The sequence below is a fragment of the Tachysurus vachellii genome, chromosome 7 (assembly GCF_030014155.1).
Source record: "Tachysurus vachellii isolate PV-2020 chromosome 7, HZAU_Pvac_v1, whole genome shotgun sequence".
Taxonomy (NCBI): Eukaryota; Metazoa; Chordata; class Actinopteri; order Siluriformes; family Bagridae; genus Tachysurus; species Tachysurus vachellii.
The window spans coordinates 3,904,992-3,927,594 of NC_083466.1; the positions used below are offsets into that span (position 1 = coordinate 3,904,992).

The following is a 22,603-nucleotide window of genomic DNA, read 5'->3' on the forward strand; positions in this document are numbered from 1 at the left end:
TAACAGTTTCTATGAAATAGGTGCCAGCTGTATTTTATTAAAAACAAATTACATTAATGCTAAATGCTGCACTTTGGTGATTATAATCAGTGATTATAATAGTTTTAGCGTGCATGGGATAGCCAGATTTTCTCTGTGTCAAAACATAGCAAAATAAAGATAACCTTTTTAAAACTCAAATAATAAATTCCCTTTCTTTAGACTACATGTTTTGGCATCTTATCGCTACTTCAGAGCTGATTAAAAAAAGGAAAAACGTAACTACAAACCAACTGCTTTCTCAGCACATTTCTTGTTGTTTCAAACAAAACTACTTAAGACATTGTGCTTGGCTTTAAAAAACAATTTTCCCACAAAAGGAGAATATATTGTAGTTAAGAAAGTGCTGAGGCGGCGCTTTGACACAGGTTAGATATACAGCTCTAACTATGTTTCTTGCACAAGCAAACATAGTCATAATTTGTCATTCATGTTTACTTATAGAGTAAGTGTTAGCAATCGTGCTGCTGCTGCTATAAACTACACAGCCACAACATAAAAACCACTGATAGGTGAGGGGAATAAGATTGATTATTTGATTACAATGTCAACTATCAAGTGTACAGTCAGTTCTTGAAGTTGATGTACTGGAAGCAGGACAATTGGATAAGCGTGAGGATCTGAGTGACTGAGAATGGCTGAAGTGTTGACAAGCAATCCATAGACGCTAAATCTTGCAACTTACAGGACTTGTCAGATACCACAACACACCTTGAGACATCTTCTGAAGTCTCTCAATGCTTTAATGGATCAAGTAGCTTTAGCAGGACAAATGGTACCACAGAAGTTGGGTTGGTTTTAATGTTACGGCTGATAGATGAATACAGTAATTACCTGCCATGTTGAAGTGTAAACTGTTAATAACCTCCATCCCACATAAATATTATGTCTTTATAACCTTGATTTAACTACATAAATATGTGTGTATAATTATCTGTCGACGAGCAAATAAAAAATGAGTGCAAAGTAATAGGTTGTGCCGGATCGAGTTCTATTTTATACAGTGTAAAGAAAAAATAATATAATTGACACAGTGCTGTAAATAACTTTCCCTAAGTTTCTTAATAAGCAGGAAAAAGGAATGAGTATCATCAAATCAACTAGCATGAACTCCTATGTATGCAATACTATATTTAATTCAAACGTTCTCATGTGTATTCTCTGAAACATGAAAGCAGCCTTTTTTTCACCATCACCTTTAAACTTTTATGATTTCTGTCCATTTAATGGATAGTGGTTAGGAAAAAAATCTATGTCTATTTAATTAATAGGCTTTAATCATAAGTTCATATTTATATTCATTATACGAATAATGCACATAATTGAGCCATACCTCTTTTCCCGTTGATTACCATAAAAGCTGTGAAAGTAATGCTTGTCTAATAGAAAATAAAGCCTGAGCAAATCTCTCCGCTGATTATATTTCAGATGTAAGTACAGGGTCTGAATTTGCACTGAGAATGCCCTGTGTGTAAGTGTATGTGTGTGTGTGTGTGTGTGTGTGTGTGTGTGTGTGTGTGTGTGTGTGTGTGTGTGTGTGTGTGTAAATGGCTGGCAAGAGGAGTGCAAGGGTTAGAGCTAGAGCATGTAGGTGAGTGCAACTTCTATTGCCTTGCCTCAACAAGCTGCCAGCGTTCTTATTCTAACTCCCTGGGTACACTGTAGCACAAGCACACACACACACACACACACACACACACACACACACACACACACACACACACACAAAACACACAAACACACACACACACACACATACACTTACACACAGGGCTCCTGAGGTCTCCCATGTCTTCTGTATGTTTGGCAGAACAGAAGGAGGCACAGAGGGAAAATGAGCTGAATTAAAGCGGCCTGACTGGACACAACCTTGGCACTTCATATCATCCCTACTGTCTAAACACACACACACATACACACACCCACACCCAGAAATACAAGTGCACTAGGGATGTAACCAAATTATTTGGAATGAACAAATCATTTGATCTAAACAGGTACAAACACAGATATCCTTTTTTTTGCCAAAAAAAAAACCCATTCGAAATCAATAACTAAATAAGTAAATAAATATACCCACTTATTTTCATTAATGCTTCCCTTCATTCCTTTTCATGTATTCATCCCTAGTGACTGCCTGGTCAAGGACATGGTGGCTTAATGATTGTTATAGATTCTTTGTATTTTATGAAGCTGAGCCATGAAAATGAATTAGAATTTAAACTGCAACCAAGTCTCCAGAAAAATAATAACCATGCATGTGGAATTTTAAAAAAATGCGTTTCAAACTTTATTAACGATAATGAATTTTTCAGTGAATTCTTAATGGCAGAATTTACAGACCAGGCTGCCAGCGCTGCCTACTTCCTACTTCCGTTCTGCCTACTCTGAATACATATACAGAATAAACAGATCAGATCCAGGTATTTTGTTACATGCTTAACGTGCCCATACACATACACGTACACATAACAATTTACTTTGCGGTAATTGCAAAGCCATGTGTTGCAATAACTAATGCGGTAAACAAGAGAGCGTGAATGATTCAATAGTACTAAGCAGAGCAAAAGTAATTTAAATGTATTGGTAGTGAAAAATAGACAGAGGAGCAACAATCTGTTTGGGGAGGAGAGTTGTCACTTATACTGCGAGTACACACTCATCACCTTCTTCCTCCCTCTACACCTCTGAATCCCTACTCCTTTCATTCCTCTCTGTTTCTCCTACTCTATAATAGTCTCTACTTTAATTCCACTGTATAACAACTCAAGAATCTCTAGAGCATGTTTAAAGATTGTACTTAAATTTCTCTCTCTCTCTCTCTCTCTCTCTCTCTCTCTCTCTCTCTCACACTCTCTCACTCACTCATCTTGCCCTACATTCCCCATTGCCCTACAAGTGTTTGAACGGCTCTCCAGTGAAATGCCAAGTGTAATTAATTAAGCACGTTTAAGCACTTTTATGACTTCCCAGGTTTGGGAATATATTCTTCCGTCTCTATACACGGCACAAAAGGTGTAGGTTTCTGCATGAATGCATTGCTGGTTAGTTTGTGGATTAGTCTGTGGATTTGGCAGCTCCAACAGGATCTCATGTAGGTTTGTTTTTGTGATTGCTGTGGCTTGAACTGCTTTAATTTTTTTCCTTTTATATTGCGATGCAAGATGTTGTGCTTTTTCTCATGGAAATCTACTAGAATTGGCAAGAATTGGCAAGATTTTCTCCTACCAGTCAAGATACATACAGTATCTATCAAAGTAAATTTGTTTCATGATAGCTGTGAATCGAAGAAGGTGTCACGCGACAAATCTGCAGAAATTCTGAGGTAAATTTTAAAAACTGGAATCACTTCTAAAATATCGTTGAATTTGCTTGATTTTGCGTTCATTTTAGCGATTATAAAATAACAATTTTAGTAGGGTTGTAAATGCAATGCCGATATACCGTATCCGTATCTGTACTCAGCTTGAAAGTAGAAGTACTGTAGGTGTGACCAAATAAAAGAAGTGTTTCACTTTTTCTAAAGAATTTGGTGAGTTCTAAAAAACACATAAAAATTAGTAGCCTTATTTAAACTAGTGTGTACACCTGACCAGGCAGTTACTAAGGATAAATGGAAGCTCTGCAAAATGCTGCATATATTTACATAAATTCCAAGAATGTATTAATATTTGGCTTGTGAATGTGTTTCAGCATGTTTTTTAGTGTGCTCAAAAATTTTCTTAGCAGTGCATAACAAGTAATGTTTGCGTAGCCTAATATCCAAAGTGTCTATGCTTTCAGTGTTTCCTTTGTGCGCACATCAACGGTAGACTTTCAACATTATGCTCCTATTTGCATAACCGGACAGACGAGGGTACGTCAGGAGGGCTAAAAAAGTGTGGAAACTGAAATAAATGCTCAATCAGTTGCTCAGACTAAATGCACTGTGCGGGAGGCGTAGTTTGTGGTTTAAAAGGCGTCATAAAGCGGTGTAGTCAACCGTTCAAGACAATAAGAGTGTTGATAAATGAAATTGTCCAAGTGGTACATAAGCTGCAATCAACCAAAAAAATTGAATAGAGTTTAATTTAAATTATGACTCATGTTTGAGAACAAGTAAATAATGTGAAGGGCATTAATATAGTTGATGCACCATTTAATGAGCCTACTAATTTTTTATTTACAAAAATAAGCTTTTGTGTACAGAATTAGCTTCAGAATGTCAGAATGTCTTGACCTGTTTTTTTTCTCGCAGTTGATTGCGACAAATACTTATATACAATATCCTGTTTTACTTAATTAAATCAAAAACTTTTTTGCTAAACACAGACATGTATTGCTTTAATCATAATAATTTGAATACTTTATTAATTTTGAGTTTTTGGCTACTATATTTCTTAAGGACTTCTAATTCAGACAATGCACCGGCAAATTGTATCGAAGCTGAATTTCGTGTATTGTTACACATCATGTTATGCCAGTCGAGCAACCTCAATGTCCTCATACTACACTATGTGCTAAAACTGTAAATTTTTTAGCAGGATTTTTTTAAAAATGGATCATCATTATTTTTATTCGTTTAAGCTGTAACGATCATATAAATAGTACTATACTGCTAATAATCAAAAATTGAGCTATGTGAGTGTTTATCGATGTAACGTGTTAGTGAGACACCATTACTACACAAACTCCTAAGCTATATGGTTTGTATTATTCACTGACTACAATACAAGCTTCTTCAGGATCTGGATGGATCTTCCACTTCCAGAACTATGTGACGTTGAGTCTATTTAACATTTTGATGTGTTTTTAGATGTGAGGAAACCTGGAGTGTTTGAGGTCATTGTGACATATGACATGTCCCAGACAAAATAAGGTCAAACGCAGCCAAAACAAATATTTACATGTTTAGGTTTGTGCACCAAAACGATGTATATTTAAGTTTGTATACCAGCTCTGCACATACAGTAACACGCAAGCCTAATTTCACACAACCTAATAACAGCTTAGTCCATGAAGTTCTCGAGAAGGAAATTCTAGAAAATCCCACATTATACCTTCTCTGCTATCCCTCCTCTGCAAGGCTTATCCCCTGCTACACTTTTAAGCTTTCTGAAACCATCACGGTGCCCAGTTTGTGTCCGTCACAACATTTTCACAACCGTTTTCCGCCTCTTTCTTTCACCTTGCCTTCCCTTTGGGATGTTTTCACCCACCCCCCTTAACCCCACTATATTCTCTGATCTTTCTATTTCTCTACCTTTCTCTCTATTTGTGTTTCTCTCTCTGTCTCTCTCAAAGAAGATTAGAACAATCTCTCTTCACATTGCAAAGGCAAACACCCATAATCCTGCCAGGGCTGCAGGTTTATGGCCTCGGATTAGCCACTCCTTTACAAAATAGAGCACACAGTGAAGGAGAACCGTAATCATTATTGCATGACTGGGGACCATTTAGTCCTTGTAACTCTTAAAAAGTAAACTTTTTTCTCACCATGCTTTAGTGAATCTAAGAAAGCATGTATTTAACTCTTCTCAGGCATTTCTGTTGCTCATTTTGTTCAGTTTCTTTGCTCATATTGCCTGTTGAAAATGGGGTTTCAGCCCAGGATTAGCAAATACACCACTTTAATGGACATTCTTATAATTTTTTTTTTTTATTTGGTGTAAGGGCTTATACTTTCCAAATCACCTCATCAATCGATATCAATATATCATTAAAAATAAAGTCAAAAAGATTAAATGTGAGCATCCCAAATTGCATACTCTTGCATTATTCTACACATTTTGTAGTATAAATAGTGTTCACATAAAAAAAAAAAAAACGACGAATAAAATGTTCGATCGAACGTCTTTCGAACGTCTTTTAAAATTAGCCTATTTGAAGAATTCAAATTCAAATTTATTTCTATAGCGCTTTTCACAATGGACATTGTCTCAAAGCAGCTTTACAGAACATAAACATAATTCGACAGTTTCGTATAAAGATTAATATTATATGTGTTTTATATTTATTCCATCTATTTATAGATGGAAGAGGAAGAAACCTTTCAGAGGAACTAGACTCAAAAGGAAACCTCATCCTCATTTGGGTGACACTGGAGGGTGTGATTATAAGTATACAAAAAAAATATAAAAAAAATTATTTAAAAAAAACTAGCGGCATCGCGTTTCATACCTTTAACTAAAAAACAGCATTTATTTCATTCATTCATTCATTCATTTTCTACCGCTTATCCGAACTACCTCGGGTAACCTCGGGTAACTTGGTAAACAGCACCAGACCCCAGGGTAGCTCAAAAGAGGATAAACAAACAATAAATACGAGGAGGTCTTCAAAAACCTGTCAAGATTATTCTTTATAACTATGCCTTAGTGGCATGGCATGCAATATCGTTATGTATGAAGATGCCAAGTTGTTGGATAAAAGAGGCATTTATTTATTTTTTATGTATTAAACAAGAGTGAAATGCTTTTCTGCACATATCACCCACCATACAGAACCCTGCTCAAGGACCCAATAGTGGCAGCTTGGCAGTGCTGTGGCTTAAACCCTGTCCTACCCATTAACAACCCAGAGCCTTAACCATTTGTGCCACTATTGCCCTAGTGAATAGCTCCATACATGAACATAACCCTAATAAGTCAAGGTTGTGGTCAGATCCGTATGGATGTCTGCGTTGCTCCTGAACCATCTTATCATCATCAACATCAAATAAATAAATAAATAAATAAATAAATAAATAAATACTCACTCTCACTCATCTTCTACCGCTTATCCGAACTACCTCGGGTCACAGGGAGCCTGTGCCTATCTCAGGCGTCATCGGGCATCAAGGCAGGATGGAGTGCCAACCCATCGCAGGGCACACACACACACTCTCATTCACTCACGCAATCACACACTACGGACAATTTTGCATTTATTTCCAGTTAGTAAAAATGTTTCCTTTTAGTAGTACATACTGTAGTGTAAGTGTCATTGTTTGCCATATGGGACACTTCTCCAAAAAAAACCCTGAATGGTTTTTTCAGCAAAGGTTATACTTCCTCTGCTAACTGTACCGTTCTGTGATTGAGCCAGTCCTGTGTACATCCATTACAGTCAGGTTTGGTTCAGCCACCAAATCAGATATTAGTAGGCTTCAACAGAGTGTTAAAACAGCTGAGAGGATTATTGGTGTGCCCCTGCCCAATCTCCAGGACTTGTTCAACTACACAACTTGTACAAGGGCTGGTTGCATCATCAAAGACTCCTTCTACCCTGGACACAGTCTGTTTGCTCTTCTTCCATCAGACCGACGCTATAGATCATTACGCACTTAAACATAGGCACAAGAACAGTTTCTTCTTACAGGCCATATCCATTTTAAATATTATATATATATATACTTGGCGAATTAAGTCAATCCTGATTCTGATTCTGATTATGAACTTCATGAGCTAAAGATGTGACTTGTGGAATATTCTGAATATTTCATAGATGCTCAATTACCGTTTTAAGTTATTTATCTGTAAAGTACACACCGATTGTGGTGAAGGATAAGTCTTGGTGATTTGGACACACTGAAGTTCCGCCATCTCCACTAGGTGGCAGTGTCACGAAGCTCAGGTTGGTTTCAGAGGAAAGGACGTAAAAGTCATTTTAATCCACAAAACCTGCACAGCAGTGAGTGCGGAATTGATGACAGCACTTATGCTATACAAAGACACCCTGGTGTTACAGATGTGAACATACAGAGTTGAAAGTGTTTATCTGCTGACTGCAAGAGAGCACGATGTTCTTGTGCTGGCAACACACTTACACACAAACACACACACATACATACACACACACACACACACACACACACACACACACACACACACACACACACTGACTCAGACTTCTTGCAATCAGCATTTAATCAGAGAAACATACCACCCATAGACACACACAATTATACACACACACAGAATGGAGATACACACCTACAATTACACACACACATACACACACATCATGAACACTGTATAATTACGATTCTGGAAATCCGATTTGAATCGTTACGAACAACGTAGCAAATGTTTATGATAACGTCCGACTTTGTTTTGATCTGTTTCTTGAACGCTTACATGTGACCCCTGAAGGTCACAGGAGTCGCTTAGTGGAGTTGATGAAGCAGGTCGCAGACTCCAGTCGACTGGTTTTAGACCTCAGATAACAAATAAAGCCTGAGCACTGAATGCTCTGTAGACAGAGAGGGAGGAGAGAGAGAGAGAGAGAGAGAGAGAGAGAGAGAGAGAGAGAGAGATGACTGAACGCTTTATTCGAGCACTCGGAGCCAAGATTTACATGGAGGTCGCATCTGCACAGCTAGTAGATAGCACAGCGGTAATATCCTCAGCCTCCCTGGCAACAGCTTTGCCACACACACACACACACACACACACACACACACACACACACACACACACACACACACACACACACACACAAACACAAACACAGGTTCAAACTACTCTATTTTAAATTCACCCTTTATTTCCTACCTCTAAAGGCTATGTTGACACATTTTTTTTTGTAATTAAAAGTAATTAACAAAAATAATTAAATATAAACTAAATTAAAAAGTAAATTTTGAACATTAAAAGATTTAACACATAAAGGTGTGTGTGTGTGTGTGTGAGAGTGTGTATGTGTGTGTGTGTGTGTGTGAGAGAGAGAGAGAGAGAGAGAGGGAGAGAGAGAGAGAGAGAGAGTGTGTGTGAGGGAGTGTGTCACAGGGGTGGGGTTGGGGGGCAGTTTTGTCCTTTTTTAATAAACTAAATGAGACAAATTAAGTGTGTTTTCATCTTACCACCTCTCTCTCTCTCTCTCTCTCTCTCTCTCTCTCTCTCTCTCTCTCTCTTTCTCTCTCTCTCCCTCTCTCTCTCTCTCTCTCTCTCTCTCTCTCTCTCTCTCCCCTTTTCCCTCTCATCCCCTCTCTTTATTTCTCTCTCCTTTCCCCCTCTACCTTTCCCTCCTTCTCTGTCCATCTCTATTTCTTACTCCCTCTCTCTTCCTATTTTTTCTCCCAGTCTCTATCTTTCTCTGTCAGTCTTCCTCCCTCTATTTTGCTCTCATTCCTTATTTCGTCTTTTTTCCTCACTATCTGTCTTTCTTTCGTGTAGTCTCTCTCTTCCTTGTTCTCTTCTAGTCCCTTTCTTCCTGTCAGTCTCTTTTTATCAGCGTTCTTACACCTGAACTCCTTTACCCTGTCTTTCTCCCCCTCTCTCTTTTTCTATCTCTCTATTATTGTCTATATTCTCTCTCTTTCTGTCTATCTGCTTGTGTAAAGGGCAGATACTAGCATCTTAGTATAACTCCAACTTAGTATAACCCCATGATGAATACCTGAGTCTGTTTTGTTGTTCAGTGCTAAATACATTAAGTGAGAATTTGCATTGGTGTTAATTTTATGCTTTTTTAGAAGAAATTCTATGAACATTGATATCTTTTTTTTTTTTTTTTTTTTTTTAATGTTTGTGTGTGTGTGTGTGTGTGTGTGTGTGTGTGTTGTTTTAATTATTATTAGTGGTGTTGTGGACTGTCTTAAAAACCTTTCAACCTCTTAAAGCCTCATTTTCACTTCCTCCCACATTGCTCCCTTTAAATGTTCTTTGCATCTCTCTCTCTCTCTCTCTCTCTCTCTCTCTCTCTCTCTCTCTCCTTATTTTTAGTATCGTTGTGCTACAGAGCTGAATTCTGAAAGCCAGAGCTATGTACCTAGGCATGAAAAATAGGCCAGTCTTATTTTTCTGTCTTTCTTTCTTTCTTTGGTTGAGATGTTGGAGGAATCGCCTCAGTATCTGTATTTTTTATTGGGTTTACAGATGGGATGTGAGTCCAAGTAGAGACATGAGAACAGTTCATCTGTTTACCAATAATTCCACCACCTTGTGCGCCTGGTTGTTGGGCCACAGAAGAATTGATCTCTCTCCGCACACAATAATGTAACACTCACTCTCTTTCTTTCTTACTTACTTTCTTTCTTTCTTTCTCTCTGGCTCTTATTCTCTCCCTCTGTTTTCTTCATTGGGTTATGAATTATATTGGGACCTTGGCTACGGTAGCAATGACAATGAATTCAATTTGGAACTCCTAGCAAATAAATAAAGTGTCCCAGGCTGGTGAGCATCTGATCCTCAGAGAGACTTGTTTTCTTTAAAGCTTTATTTTTCTCCAAACACATTTAATGAGAGAGTGGCTATGACAGGATTGTTTATTCAGAACTAAAAGCAGGTAGGAAATAAAATTGTGAGAGTTAATGAGAAAATGTACCACGAGCACTATAAGATTGGTTCGAGGAATCGTTCAAGACGATTGTTTCGATTTGATTCTTAACTGCGTCATACGGAGTTTGTGAAAAGTTGAGAAAATCGCATGTCGTTTTGTCATGTTGTTTGTAGCTTTGTTGCTTGTCGCAGAATTTGCGTCGCAATGTCACATGTGTGCATAGACAATGAGTGTATGATGGGACATCGCCAAGACAATGAAGAACCAAACCAAACTCAAGATGAGACACAAAACAGGTGAACACATTAGGGCAGGGGTCGGCAACCCGCGGCTCCGGAGCCGCAAGTGGCTCTTTCATCCCTCTGCTGCGGTAGATTTGGAAAATAAATATTTAATTTAAATTTATTTTATTTTAGTTAGTTAGTTTTTTTTAAAAATGTCTAATATCTAAATTCTAAGATTATGATGCTCTTGTAACATTAAAATATATCGTTTAATTTGTTTGTCGCTCAAAATATGCGTCATAACTGCCGACTTGCGAAATCCGACACACGGAACGGAGAATTTATGATAGTTTGTCATTTTTTTGTGTCTCAGATTTTCTAGGTCGAATGTTTCGTCACTTAGAATCAGAATCGTAATCAGTTTTATTGTTATGCTTGGGTCTTCATCAGCGATCGTTTGAAGACTCCAGCAGGAAGGAATTAGTTTTGGGTCTGCGGTGAACTCGGAATTCACTTTACTATAAACTGTTGTAGAAAGGACATTATTTACATTTACAGTATTTCCTGTTCAGTGTCACCCAAATAAGGATGAGGTTCACTTCTGAGTCTGGTTCCTCTCAGGTTTTCTTCCTCATATCATCTCAGGGAGTTTTTCCTCACCACCGTCACCTAAGGCTTAATCAATAGGGATAGATTTTAGATATAAATAGTAACTTAATTTAAAACTTTAAAGTTGTTTTTTTTATTCTGTTTCTATACTTCTGTAAAGTTGTTTGAGGCAATGAGAATTGTTAAAAGCGCTATGCAAATAAATTTAAATGAATTTATTAAACAGTGTGTACATAAACACAAAAGGAAATAAAATACGTTGATTAAAAGGGTAAAAAGATAAAAATTTAAATCATATACAATGGTGCAGTTGAGTTCAATTCAAGTCAAGTCAAGTTCAACCTGGAAAATCCGAAAAATTTCAAAAATCAGTCCGCATTTTAAACTTCAAATTTAATGACAGTGGACTTATCAATCTTTTCAGAAAATTGTGTGTATGTTCTTTTGGAAGCCAAACAAAAGAAAACATACCGACTAAATTTCCAAAAGTTTCAAAAAACACTGGTTTTTTTTATACTTGTCAAAAAAGCAAAGCTCACAACACTGAAATGAGTAAATGGTGCAAAAAAAAATGTAGAAATTCTCACAGGTAGAATTGAAAGTGATTTAGAATCTGTATCTATGCCGATAAACATATTTGACATTCAACAGCAACAATGACCTGAAAAGGATCAAATTACAAAAAAGGTGAATTAGATGCGAGTAAGTTGAGGTGAAAATAAAATGGTGTGACATGAAAACAGTAAAGCCAGTTGATCATGAACTCGGGGCATGTCACGCAAGGGAAAAAAACGATTATTTTAAAATTGTTTTAAGTATCTCAGACTGACATTCTGGAGTACTGCTGTTTCCTGTATAGTTTTCTAAAGTATTTGTATGTGTGTGTGTGTGTGTATATATATATATATATATACATATATATATATATATCTATACACACACACAAAAAAAGAGTAAAAGAGGTGAAAGAGGTGACTGAAACAGGCTGCTCCACACAGCAACAGAGAAGGCTCGGCTGAGGGAAAAAAGACTTCACTGCATCACTATTTTTGTTGAATAAATTTTTGTACCTTAACTGGGTTCCGGAGGCAGTTTATAACTTTCGGGAAGAGGAGTTTGATCGGGAGATTATTCCATTACGCTGCATTATTGACGTCTGCAGTCGGGTGCTCTCATGTCCGCTTTGTTTACGTAGCTCTGTTAGCTCGGTAATTTAGACAATAGGCTGTTGACAGAGTAACGTTAACGTTCGGTTAAAAAGGTTAAAACAATGCTTGTGTAGTTGTGTCGAATTGTATGCACTTGTGGGAGTTATATGGTACGTTACTCTGTCTTTTGCAGACAGCAAGATTTAGGCTATAGGCTAGTTAACCTTAGCATAGCTTCCCGTCACTCATTAACTTAGTTGAGACTCCTCACATGGATTTGGGCAACCAAATAGAAAAGAGTGTGGCTGCTGCTGAGCCATCTCTTGGTCCTCCACCAGCCAAAAAACCTGCTCAAGTTATGTGTGGAAGCATTTTACAGTCAGTGCTGCAGATAAAACCAAAGTGATATGTAATGTGTGCAAAAGTCAAATCAGCAGATGCAGAGATTTCAAACATCTGTCAGCATCTGCTATGCATAATCACATGCACTTAAAGCATCCTCTCCTGGTACTGTCTGCCACCCCCCCCACAATACGTTCCTTGTTACATGTTCAAAAACAACAACCAATATTGCATATCCATAATTATGATAATGAATATAATTAAAGAATACTTACACTATAACGTAAATTAGAAGTGTAACGCAAAGAAACTGGATTTTTACGCCTATTTTGAATTTTACTCGAATACAAATACAAATACAAATACTTCCCTCCTCAACAAATACAAATACAGATACAAATACCGGCTGCTTTGCATACCCCAATAAATAAATATATATATATATATATATATATATATATATATATATATATATATATATATATATATATATATATATATATATATATATATATAATATTATATATATATATATATAATATTATATATATACATATATATATAATATTATATATATACATATATATATAATCTCCAACTCCATATGGTAAAAAATCTTGAATCTTGAATCTTGTATTGAGGACATGAGAACAACAACCTCCTAATCTATACACAATTATCAGAGTGTATCCGACTATAGAAAGGAATATAATTATTCATTACAACACTCTCCGGTGTTTATAACAGTTTATAATCACACCCTCCAGTGTCACCCAAATGAGGATGAGGTTCACTTTTGGTTCCTCTCAAAGTTTCTTCCTTTACCATCCAAGGGAGTTTTTCCTCACCCCAGTCACCTCAGTCACCTCAGACTTGTTCATTCATTCATTCATTCATTCATTCATTCATTTTCTACCGCTTATCCGAACTACCTCGGGTCACGGGGAGCTAGTGCCTATCTCAGGCGTCATCGGGCATCAAGGCAGGATACACCCTGGACGGAGTGCCAACCCATCGCAGGGCACACACACACTCTCATTCACTCACGCACTCACACACTACGGACAATTTTCCAGAGATGCCAATCAACCTACCATGCATGTCTTTGGACTGGGGGAGGAAACCGGAGTACCGGAGGAAACCCCCGAGGCAACGGGAGATCATGCAAACTCCACACACACAAGGTGGAGGCGGGAATCGAACCCCGACCCTGGAGGTGTGAGGCGAACATGCTAACCACTAATCCACCGTGCCCCCCCAGAAATACAACAATTTCCCAACAATTCATTAATGACACAAAAAAACATCTAAATCAAAATAAAATACAGCTTGTAATCCATCTGATGAGTGCTCATGACTCTCCCATGCAGGAAACGTGCTTTCAAAGCTTTGACACTGACGCTGTCTTTTGTTTTTTTTTTTACTAAAACTATAGGAGTCTCCACTGTACAAGTCCCACTGAACAAGTTGCTAGATAACAACATGGATAAAGCTCATCAAAATGTAATCCGTGGAAATTATATGATTTTAAGTTTACGTTAGTAGTAAAATTCCACACACTCTGGGGCTTGAGTAGGATACAGGAATGTTTTTAAGTAGTTTTATATGTTTTGCGTCAAACAATAAATGGAAACTAATCGCTGGTAAGAACATGACTTTAGTTATGTACAATACATAAAAAATATTGATACATGTTGCTTTGTTGCTTGCTAATGTGAACGTTGGGACAATCGAACAGCCAATGATAATCATATAAATATGAATTTTCATTTGAATGACGCCTCATTCAACATGCCAGATCATTGCTAATCATATTAATCTTCTGTCGGCATCGTTTTTGCCAGTATTTAGCCCACACACACACACACACACATACACACACGTACACTCTCACACACACACACACACACACACGCACACACACACTCACACACTTCTCACAGATTGAGAAAGAGCTGATTCAACTGCTCTGACTCACAGTGAACACTGCACTCATTCCCTCACTAACTTTTTATAGAAGACTTGTTTTTCTTTTTTCTTCTTTTTTTTTATGAGGAGCTCATTTTGTCACGACACCTGGCACAGCAAGTATATGACCTGCTCCTCCCACACCTTGCTATCACCTGCTGTGTGATATATTTTTTGACTGAAACACTCCTCTCTAAACTCTCCCTCTTTTTCATTCAGGCATACACATACATACTGAATGTTTTTCAATTTTTTTAAACATCTCACCTTAGTGAGGGTGATTATGGCCTCCTGGTTTACTCCAGTAATGCTAAAGGTGTCTCCTGACTCCCCCTCGAGGATGGTATATTCCAGCCTGGCATTTTCTCCCAGATCGGCATCTGTTGCTGAGATCCGGCCTACCTCTGCCCCTGGAGCCGCCAACTCTGACACAGAGAACAACCAGGAACCTGAGAGTCGGAGTAGAAAGACCAAAAGTGAGGACAATAGGCACATTTAGAGACAAAATGGATCTTGTCCATACACTGGGTTACACTAGCGATTACCATAAAGGTTACTGTGAAGGTGTGCAATTACTGACAGTAGCCCACCTGTTACTGTCTATTACTAAACAGGAACTGCTCCAATAATGGGGTGGTTTTATTCAACACAAAACAAAACAGCCTAAAAAAAAAGTTCTATCTGCCACAAAGTTGATTATTTAGTGTTTATTTATATTTTACCTTTTACTATATATTATAGCTACACTTTATGCTGTGGAACATTCACAAGACACAAGTTAGTACCTGTTATCACTTGCACTGTAACATCACTAAAGAGTCATTACCTTATCGGACACACTGCTTTTCCACTGAGACTTTCTCAGCATTAAAAAGTGCTGACGCTGGAAACTTCTTTAATAAATGTTATTTTCTTACAGAATGCTTAACCATATATACTGTATATTTACTGTAATATATTTACTATAATATATATAATACTGTATATTTATATTTACTTATGTTTACTGTACTGCTAATGCTACAAAGGGAGCCCATCATAGGGGATTCAGGGAACCTTGGATGGGGTGCCAACCCTTCACAAGGCACAATCATACACACATTCCAGACAACTTAAAGATGCCAGTTGCACTAGAACGCGTGTCTTTGGACTGGGAGAGGAAACCAGAGTACCTTCAGGGAACCCCCAAAGTATAGGAGAACATTCAGTCCCCATTCCCATTTTTTTCAGGACTAGTAGCCTTATATTATGTATAGCTCTGCTGTACAAGTCTCGGGGGGCATGGTGGCTTAGTGGTTAGCACGTTCGCCTCACACCTCCAGGATTGGGGGTTCGATTCCCGCCTCCGCCTTGTGTGGAGTTTGCATGTTCTCCCCGTGCCTTGGGGGTTTACTCCGGTTTCCTTCCCCGGTCCAAAGACATGCATGGTAGGTTGATTGGCATCTCTGGAAAAATTGTCCGTAGTGTATGATTGCGTGAGTGAATGAGTGTGTGTGTGTGCCCTGCGATGGGTTTGCACTCAGTCCAGGGTGTATCCTGCCTTGATGCCCAATGACACCTGAGATAGGCACAGGCTCCCCGTGAGCCGAGGTAGTTCGGATAAGCGGTAGAAAATGAGTGAGTGAGAGTACACTACAAGTCTCTGTGATGACTTCAGATTAATCTATCACGATACTTCCATCAGACATGCTATCAAGCTATCGGATATTATACAATACAATCAAGATAAAGTACTACACACAAGTCTATCCATGCAGAGGTTGGTGTACAATTGAGGTATAAAAATCAGGTGCATTTACTTATACCATTATCCAGAGCAACAAGGTGCTATGGTAACTGGTGCCTAATTGAATGAAAAGTCGTAGAACATAAGACATAAAACCTGTATCCATTCCTAAAGCACTTGTACAAAACCTTGTTTGGGGAGCCATCATATTGTCCAATTTGAACTGATTTAAATTTCCCAGTACTATGGTGGGGGCATCTGGTTGCTTTTATTGTTGCTGGGGTACACGGTCTACGACGACAGTGGCTGCTTTTGCCGCTTTACTGCTATGGAGGACATAAACAACAAACAACAGAATGCAGCTACATACGGCAGATGAATTGGCTTTGGCAGCATGCTCAGAATTTCAACATTTCTATTTCATATCCTCTCCTTAAAAATATAGTGTCTGCACCAGTGGTTATTGATTCACACATAAGTCTTGAACTGGCATTTCAGTTGGCTCACACAAGTATAAATCTTTCACTTTCACACTTTCGCACTTTGGCACAGGAAGGATGCTTTTTGAAATACACACAGAGTCAAAGACAAAAAAAACAGTACCATGTTGTTGTTAATCGAGCGTAGGATGATAAGGATTATAGATGGAAGTGGGGGTCCTGTGTACTTTCGCCACAGGCATCCTCAGATTCTGGCCTCATAATTTGTTTAGCCATATCACATCTTATCTCAACTCAAGAAGGGCTAGAGTATACAAGCGATGAAGTCGGTCAGTGCTTTGGATTCCAAGAAAGCACAGAAGGTCGTAGAGTCTTAACATCATCTCCCACTTGCCAAGATGCATAACAATTCCCTCGGATACAGTTTGTTGTTGAAAGCAATTTGTAGATGGACGAAACAATACAGTAAATGTCAAAAAAGACTTGTGCAAAATACTCTTTTTTACAACTAGCTGCATAAAACATATTTCAGTTGTGCTCCAGTCAGCTCCTTCTTAAGCTTTTGTCATACACGTCCCACTAGACCAGGGTTGTAGCTGGAGTAGATTTTCACTCCAACAAAATGGAAACCACACCTGAGTCTACTGAAAGCCAAGATCAACTGATTAAACAGGTGAAATCAGGTGCAGCTCCTGCTTTACTGGAATGAAACCCTACACATGCACCAATGCTTTGCAGATGTGTTTAAAGACCCATGCACTAGACAGAGACCTGGGGCAGACCCAGACCAGCCTGAGAGATAATATCTATTCCCCAGAAAGAGCTGGAATCTGTAGCTGGTGATTCAGAAAACTGGTTTGACCTTCCCAACTTGCTGCTACCATGGCCCCGGAACAGGAAAAGCAGAAGTAAAATAAAAGAAAGTAGCCGCGTGACACAACATCAACATGTTTCCCAGCTGAGCAGCAGACTTCCAGGGTGCTGCTTCTGGTGTTTGGTGACTATCACACTACAAGACTATCCGTTGAAGCAGTTCCTCAAAATCAAGAAATATTTTGCAATCCTGACGAAGACAAAGTAAAGGCAGTAAAGTACAGTAAATACAGCACAAGTAACCAGTCACATCCTGTATGTTCCCAACATAGCAAAGGGACAGCCTGCCCCTGTCCAAAACAGTATAAAATATGCCTGCTTGTGCATTATTGTTAGATCTATGGTACTTTTGAGATCCTAGTTCGATATGTACATCTAGTTAAGAAAGAGTCCTTCAATCAAAGATTTCTGACCTAACATTTACCATAGCATTTTACATTATCCAAATATGAATACAAATGACTTTCCTTGAATAGTGTCCTTTGCCACCAAACACTAAATGGAACCCATTCTTCTGGGATGAGAACAAATAAGTCTAAACATAGGTACAATTATTCAGCACCCAGATAATATCAGGTGGTCCTGTACCCCTTTTCCTTTGATGTTCAAAATGTCCAAAACCTGGAGGCCTGTAATAAAGACAGTGGTCTAGATGCTATTCCAAATTGCTGTGTTGGATGTTTCTACTACCTCAGGGTTTTACATAATTTTGCAGTTGCATAACACAACTGTGAATACAAGTAACTTTCCCTAAGAAAATATTCGCAAAAAATTTTAGACTCAAACACTAGATATGGGCCGTTGTTCTGGTATAGTTTACATTTACGCCATTTAGCAGACACCCTTATTCAGAGTGACTTACAATTTTTATTTCAATTTATACAACAGAGTAATTGAGGGTTAAGGGCCTTGCTCAGGGGCCCAGCAGTGGCAGCTTGGTGGACCTGTGATTCGAACTCATGACCTTCCGATCAGTAGTTGAACACTGAGCTACCACATCCCGTATAGTTGTTAGGTACAAGTCTACAGTACCTAGGTAAGATTATCCAGAACTTAGTCCACCACCCAGATCATGTCTGGTCTTAAGACTACAGTACTGTAGCTATGTAAGATGGTCCACAACCCTAATTATATCGGGTGGTCCTTTAATCTTTGTCATTGATGCACACCTAATTAAGAAAGTACACCAATCAAAACATCAAACAAATGGCAGTATAGCAAAGGCAGTCGTATATATACCATTCTAAAAAGCCTGTTTTGGATGTTTCTGCTACTATAGAAGTTCGCACTGAATCTGAACTGTCCAGATAAACAGATTCAGCAGTTGCATAAACCCAGCATTGAATACATGTAACCTTCCCGGCAAAAGGCTGACCATTATCCTGCAATAGGAATAGGACAATTCTTATATAGTTATAAATACACTTTTAAACTTTGTTTACTACCCAAATAATGTACTGTATAGATGTCTTATAACACTTTTCAGTTGATGGAGTCCTGGGATGATACAAGTCTACAGTACTGGGGTGAGATATGGGGAATCCATGTGGGTCCACCCCAAAAGAGCAAAAGAGTCAGGACCACACATGGACACACTGCCTACAAAAAAAACAGCAAGTCATTGTAGTTGTGTTTAATTTCCCTTTACCTGGTTAATAATGTGTTATCTGAACATAAAGACATAAAGAAAAGTCTTCTTCTTCTTTAGACTTTTCCCTTCAGGGGTCGCCACAGCGAATCATCTCTCTCCACATATCCCTATCTTCTGCATCCTCAACACTTGCACCCACTAGCTTCATATCCTCATTAATTACATCCATATACCTCCACTTTGGCCTTCTTCTTTGCCTCCTGCCTGGCATGTCCAACATTCCTATACCAATATACTCACTCTCCCTCCTCTGAACATGTCCAAACCATCTTAATCTGGCCTCCCTAACTTTGTCCCCAAAACATCCGACATGACCTGTCCCTCTGATGTACTCGTTCCTAATCTGTTTTAAAACCCCAGCAATGCCATGTAACCAGGGACACAGCGCTTATTACTGCTGTACTAAAAAAAATTAAAACACTTCCAAACCACATAGCAAATAATATCTCTTGGTCTTGCAATTCTTTTCCACTGACAAACAGGGTAACTATAAACAGATATGTTACATTACATCTACACTACTAGTAGTAGATTTGACAAATAATGCTAATGAATGGCATTACAAGGTAGACGCACCTACTGTAATAAATAGGTTGCGTGTACACTACTTTAAACAAATTTTATCCTTTTTCAGTCACTAACAAGCTGATCTGTCAGAATCACATGATTGACAACTGCATTGCATTACTTTCTGCTTACTAACACGGTAGAACCGTGACCTTCCTTTCTTAAAGCCTGCATTAAATCAGCACATTAGCTCTGCTATGCTGATTCACTGCTAGCAGGTGCCTAATTGTAGTTCACTGCATGCAATTTGCCACAGGTACACCTCAGTCACCAAGTCCACTTGCTTCAGTCTTCCTTCGAGGCTAACGTTTCAAGTGAGGTGCAAGGAGACAGAAAAAAGAAACAGATGAAACAGTAATAAAGAAGCAAAAGCAAGCACACCAAGGCAAGAGACATGATCAATTCCAGTAGGCTTTCTTTTCTTACTATAGCCTTAGAATGTGGATCATAATCAACAGCATCATTACAGCAACTCTTACAAACACAACCTCGCTAAGAAGCAGCAGTCTGGCATCAAAGACAAACTCAAAGCTGCTACATGTCCCTTCAGTACAAACAGCTCCGGATGGCAGGAATCTATGAATATTAGAAATCCTCTCATATCCAGATGGCTTCATGTTAGGCTTTGTCTGATACTGATTTACAAAGCTGTCACTCTGTGAACCGGCCAATTTCAGTGGGCAGAAAAAAGCACCAATGGGCTTGCTTTGAGTGTCTGCTAGAGATTGAACTTGATTTAAAACTGGAAAGCCAATATGCTGAAATGCAGGTGGGCAATTTGTCTGTAAAAATAAATGGAAGATGACATCATGTGTTGCTGTTGTTAGGGGTCACTAAAATAGATCATCTGACCAACTTGGATCCAGCATCAAGAGTGCACAGGCTTGTAGCAGCAAGACCATGAGGTAACCGGTATCTTACGTGGCCTGTATATCCATCCATCCATCCATCCATCCATTCTCTACAACACTTAACATACTGGGTCACAGGGAATCTGGAGCCTGCCCCAATAGACTACAGACTAAACAGGATGCCAGTCTATCGCAGGGGCATAATCGCATACATACTCACGTACCCCATAGTCTGTATAGTGTTTAGAAAATTACTGGAAAGAGAAGCATCCAAACAAAGGCAAGAAATTCCAAAGAAATTCCGATGGCTTCACCCACTGTCTTTTAACATGTTCTTCATGCAGTATCTTCCACATCTTGTGCCTTTAAACCTTTAGCCTTGTATTAGCTGTTTGCCTGCAAAGATCATGTTGTACCGTATAAGGATTGATTTTAATAAATGCAGCAGTAAAAACAATCATATCTGCATAACAATGTCACTGAGGAAACATCTTATTTATTACAAATTACAAGTTGCGTTTAGATAATCGATGGTATCTTTTAAAGGAATTGCAGTTCAATACTCTTGATAGTAGCCTTTGCAAATAACACACCAAATCCAAGAGAGACTACGGATTAAAGATGTATATATAGAAAGCGGAAAGTGTCAAAAGTCTGACCGTATGAAAGATACTTCACAGGCCGTCACACACATGCACACACACGCATATATGATGACATTTTTAGCTTTCTTCTCACAAGGTGTCCCTGCTGTGCATCTTTTTCCCAAGCCTCAGAGTTCTCTTCACTACAATCCACACACAGTCACACATATTATCCTCTGGGTGATCAGACATCATTATTATGCTGGTCTCCGGAGGCCAGGATTTAGTAGGCTGAACGTAGGAAACTGCATGGGAGAAGAGATTCAATGCACCAAGTCTCTTAGCCATAGCTCTGTCCACTGGGCTTTTGTAATTGCACTCACGGGGATCATTGCTAAGTCGGCTCCGATCCAATTCAAATATCTACTTATGGTTTCACTTAAATTATATATTAGTCCTTAGTATTTTATATTATCTGGCCCTTGGTTCATTTAAGGGCATTATATGAAGTAGGCAGATCTCAGTGTAAAAATATACAGGAAAATAGTCCTTCTCTACTTCATCAGCAGCATCCTCATCATCAGTCACATACTTTCTGGTAGCCTTACACCAGATTCTGAACAAAGTTGGTTAATCAGCGGCGACTAATTCATATTCAGGGCATATCGTGTGAAAGCCTGAGGTTTAAACCCCTATTATTTTCCCTTATCTAAGCCAAAGATTCTCAATCGTGGTCCAGGGTCACCTGAGACCTGGATTGGGGTCACAGGAGATTTTATTCTAACCGTTTTTTTATCAATATGCATATAAAACCCTTGGTTCATGGAATATATAATAATGAACACTTCCAGATTATTTTCATTAAAATTCCATTAGCATACATCCAAATTGAACATCCCATTTTACCGCACACGGTAGTGGCGCTGCACCCAATGTCCTGTCACGATTATCAAAGTGGCTTGTAACTTGCTTGTAAAGTACAAAAATTAGCACGTTTTTGAATGGAACAGGAATGATTCATAGATAGAAACACAGCAAAATCCAATATTTGTGCAATAATGTACAGTGCATGTGCAAAATAATTTATGGGACGCAGAGCTCAGCGTCCTAGTATGCATCAAATCGGCGTAGCGATCTATTATGGATGTAATAGTTACGATGAGGTGTATACTTTCGAATACCCTGCCTCGCTGCAGTGCGACACACAATCCCAGTCCGCCCATTGACGGTATGACACATTCTTTTGCAGACTGTGATTAGTTGTACAAAAAAAATAAAAAAAGACGCTTTTAAAATCTGGTCTGTTATAAGCTTTGTTTCACTTTGTCTCTATATTGTCTCT

At 38.5% G+C, this 22,603-nt stretch overlaps 1 protein-coding gene across 1 annotated transcript in view; it reads right to left on the reverse strand.

Moving 5' to 3' along the window:
* LOC132848316 (uncharacterized) overlaps positions 1 to 22,603 on the reverse strand; it is a 142,914-nt gene that overhangs the window by 11,752 nt on the left and 108,559 nt on the right. The window contains exon 6 of the mRNA XM_060873915.1: positions 14,837 to 15,018. Coding sequence (XP_060729898.1) covers positions 14,837 to 15,018 — 182 coding nt within the window. The remainder of the gene's footprint in view (positions 1 to 14,836; positions 15,019 to 22,603) is intronic.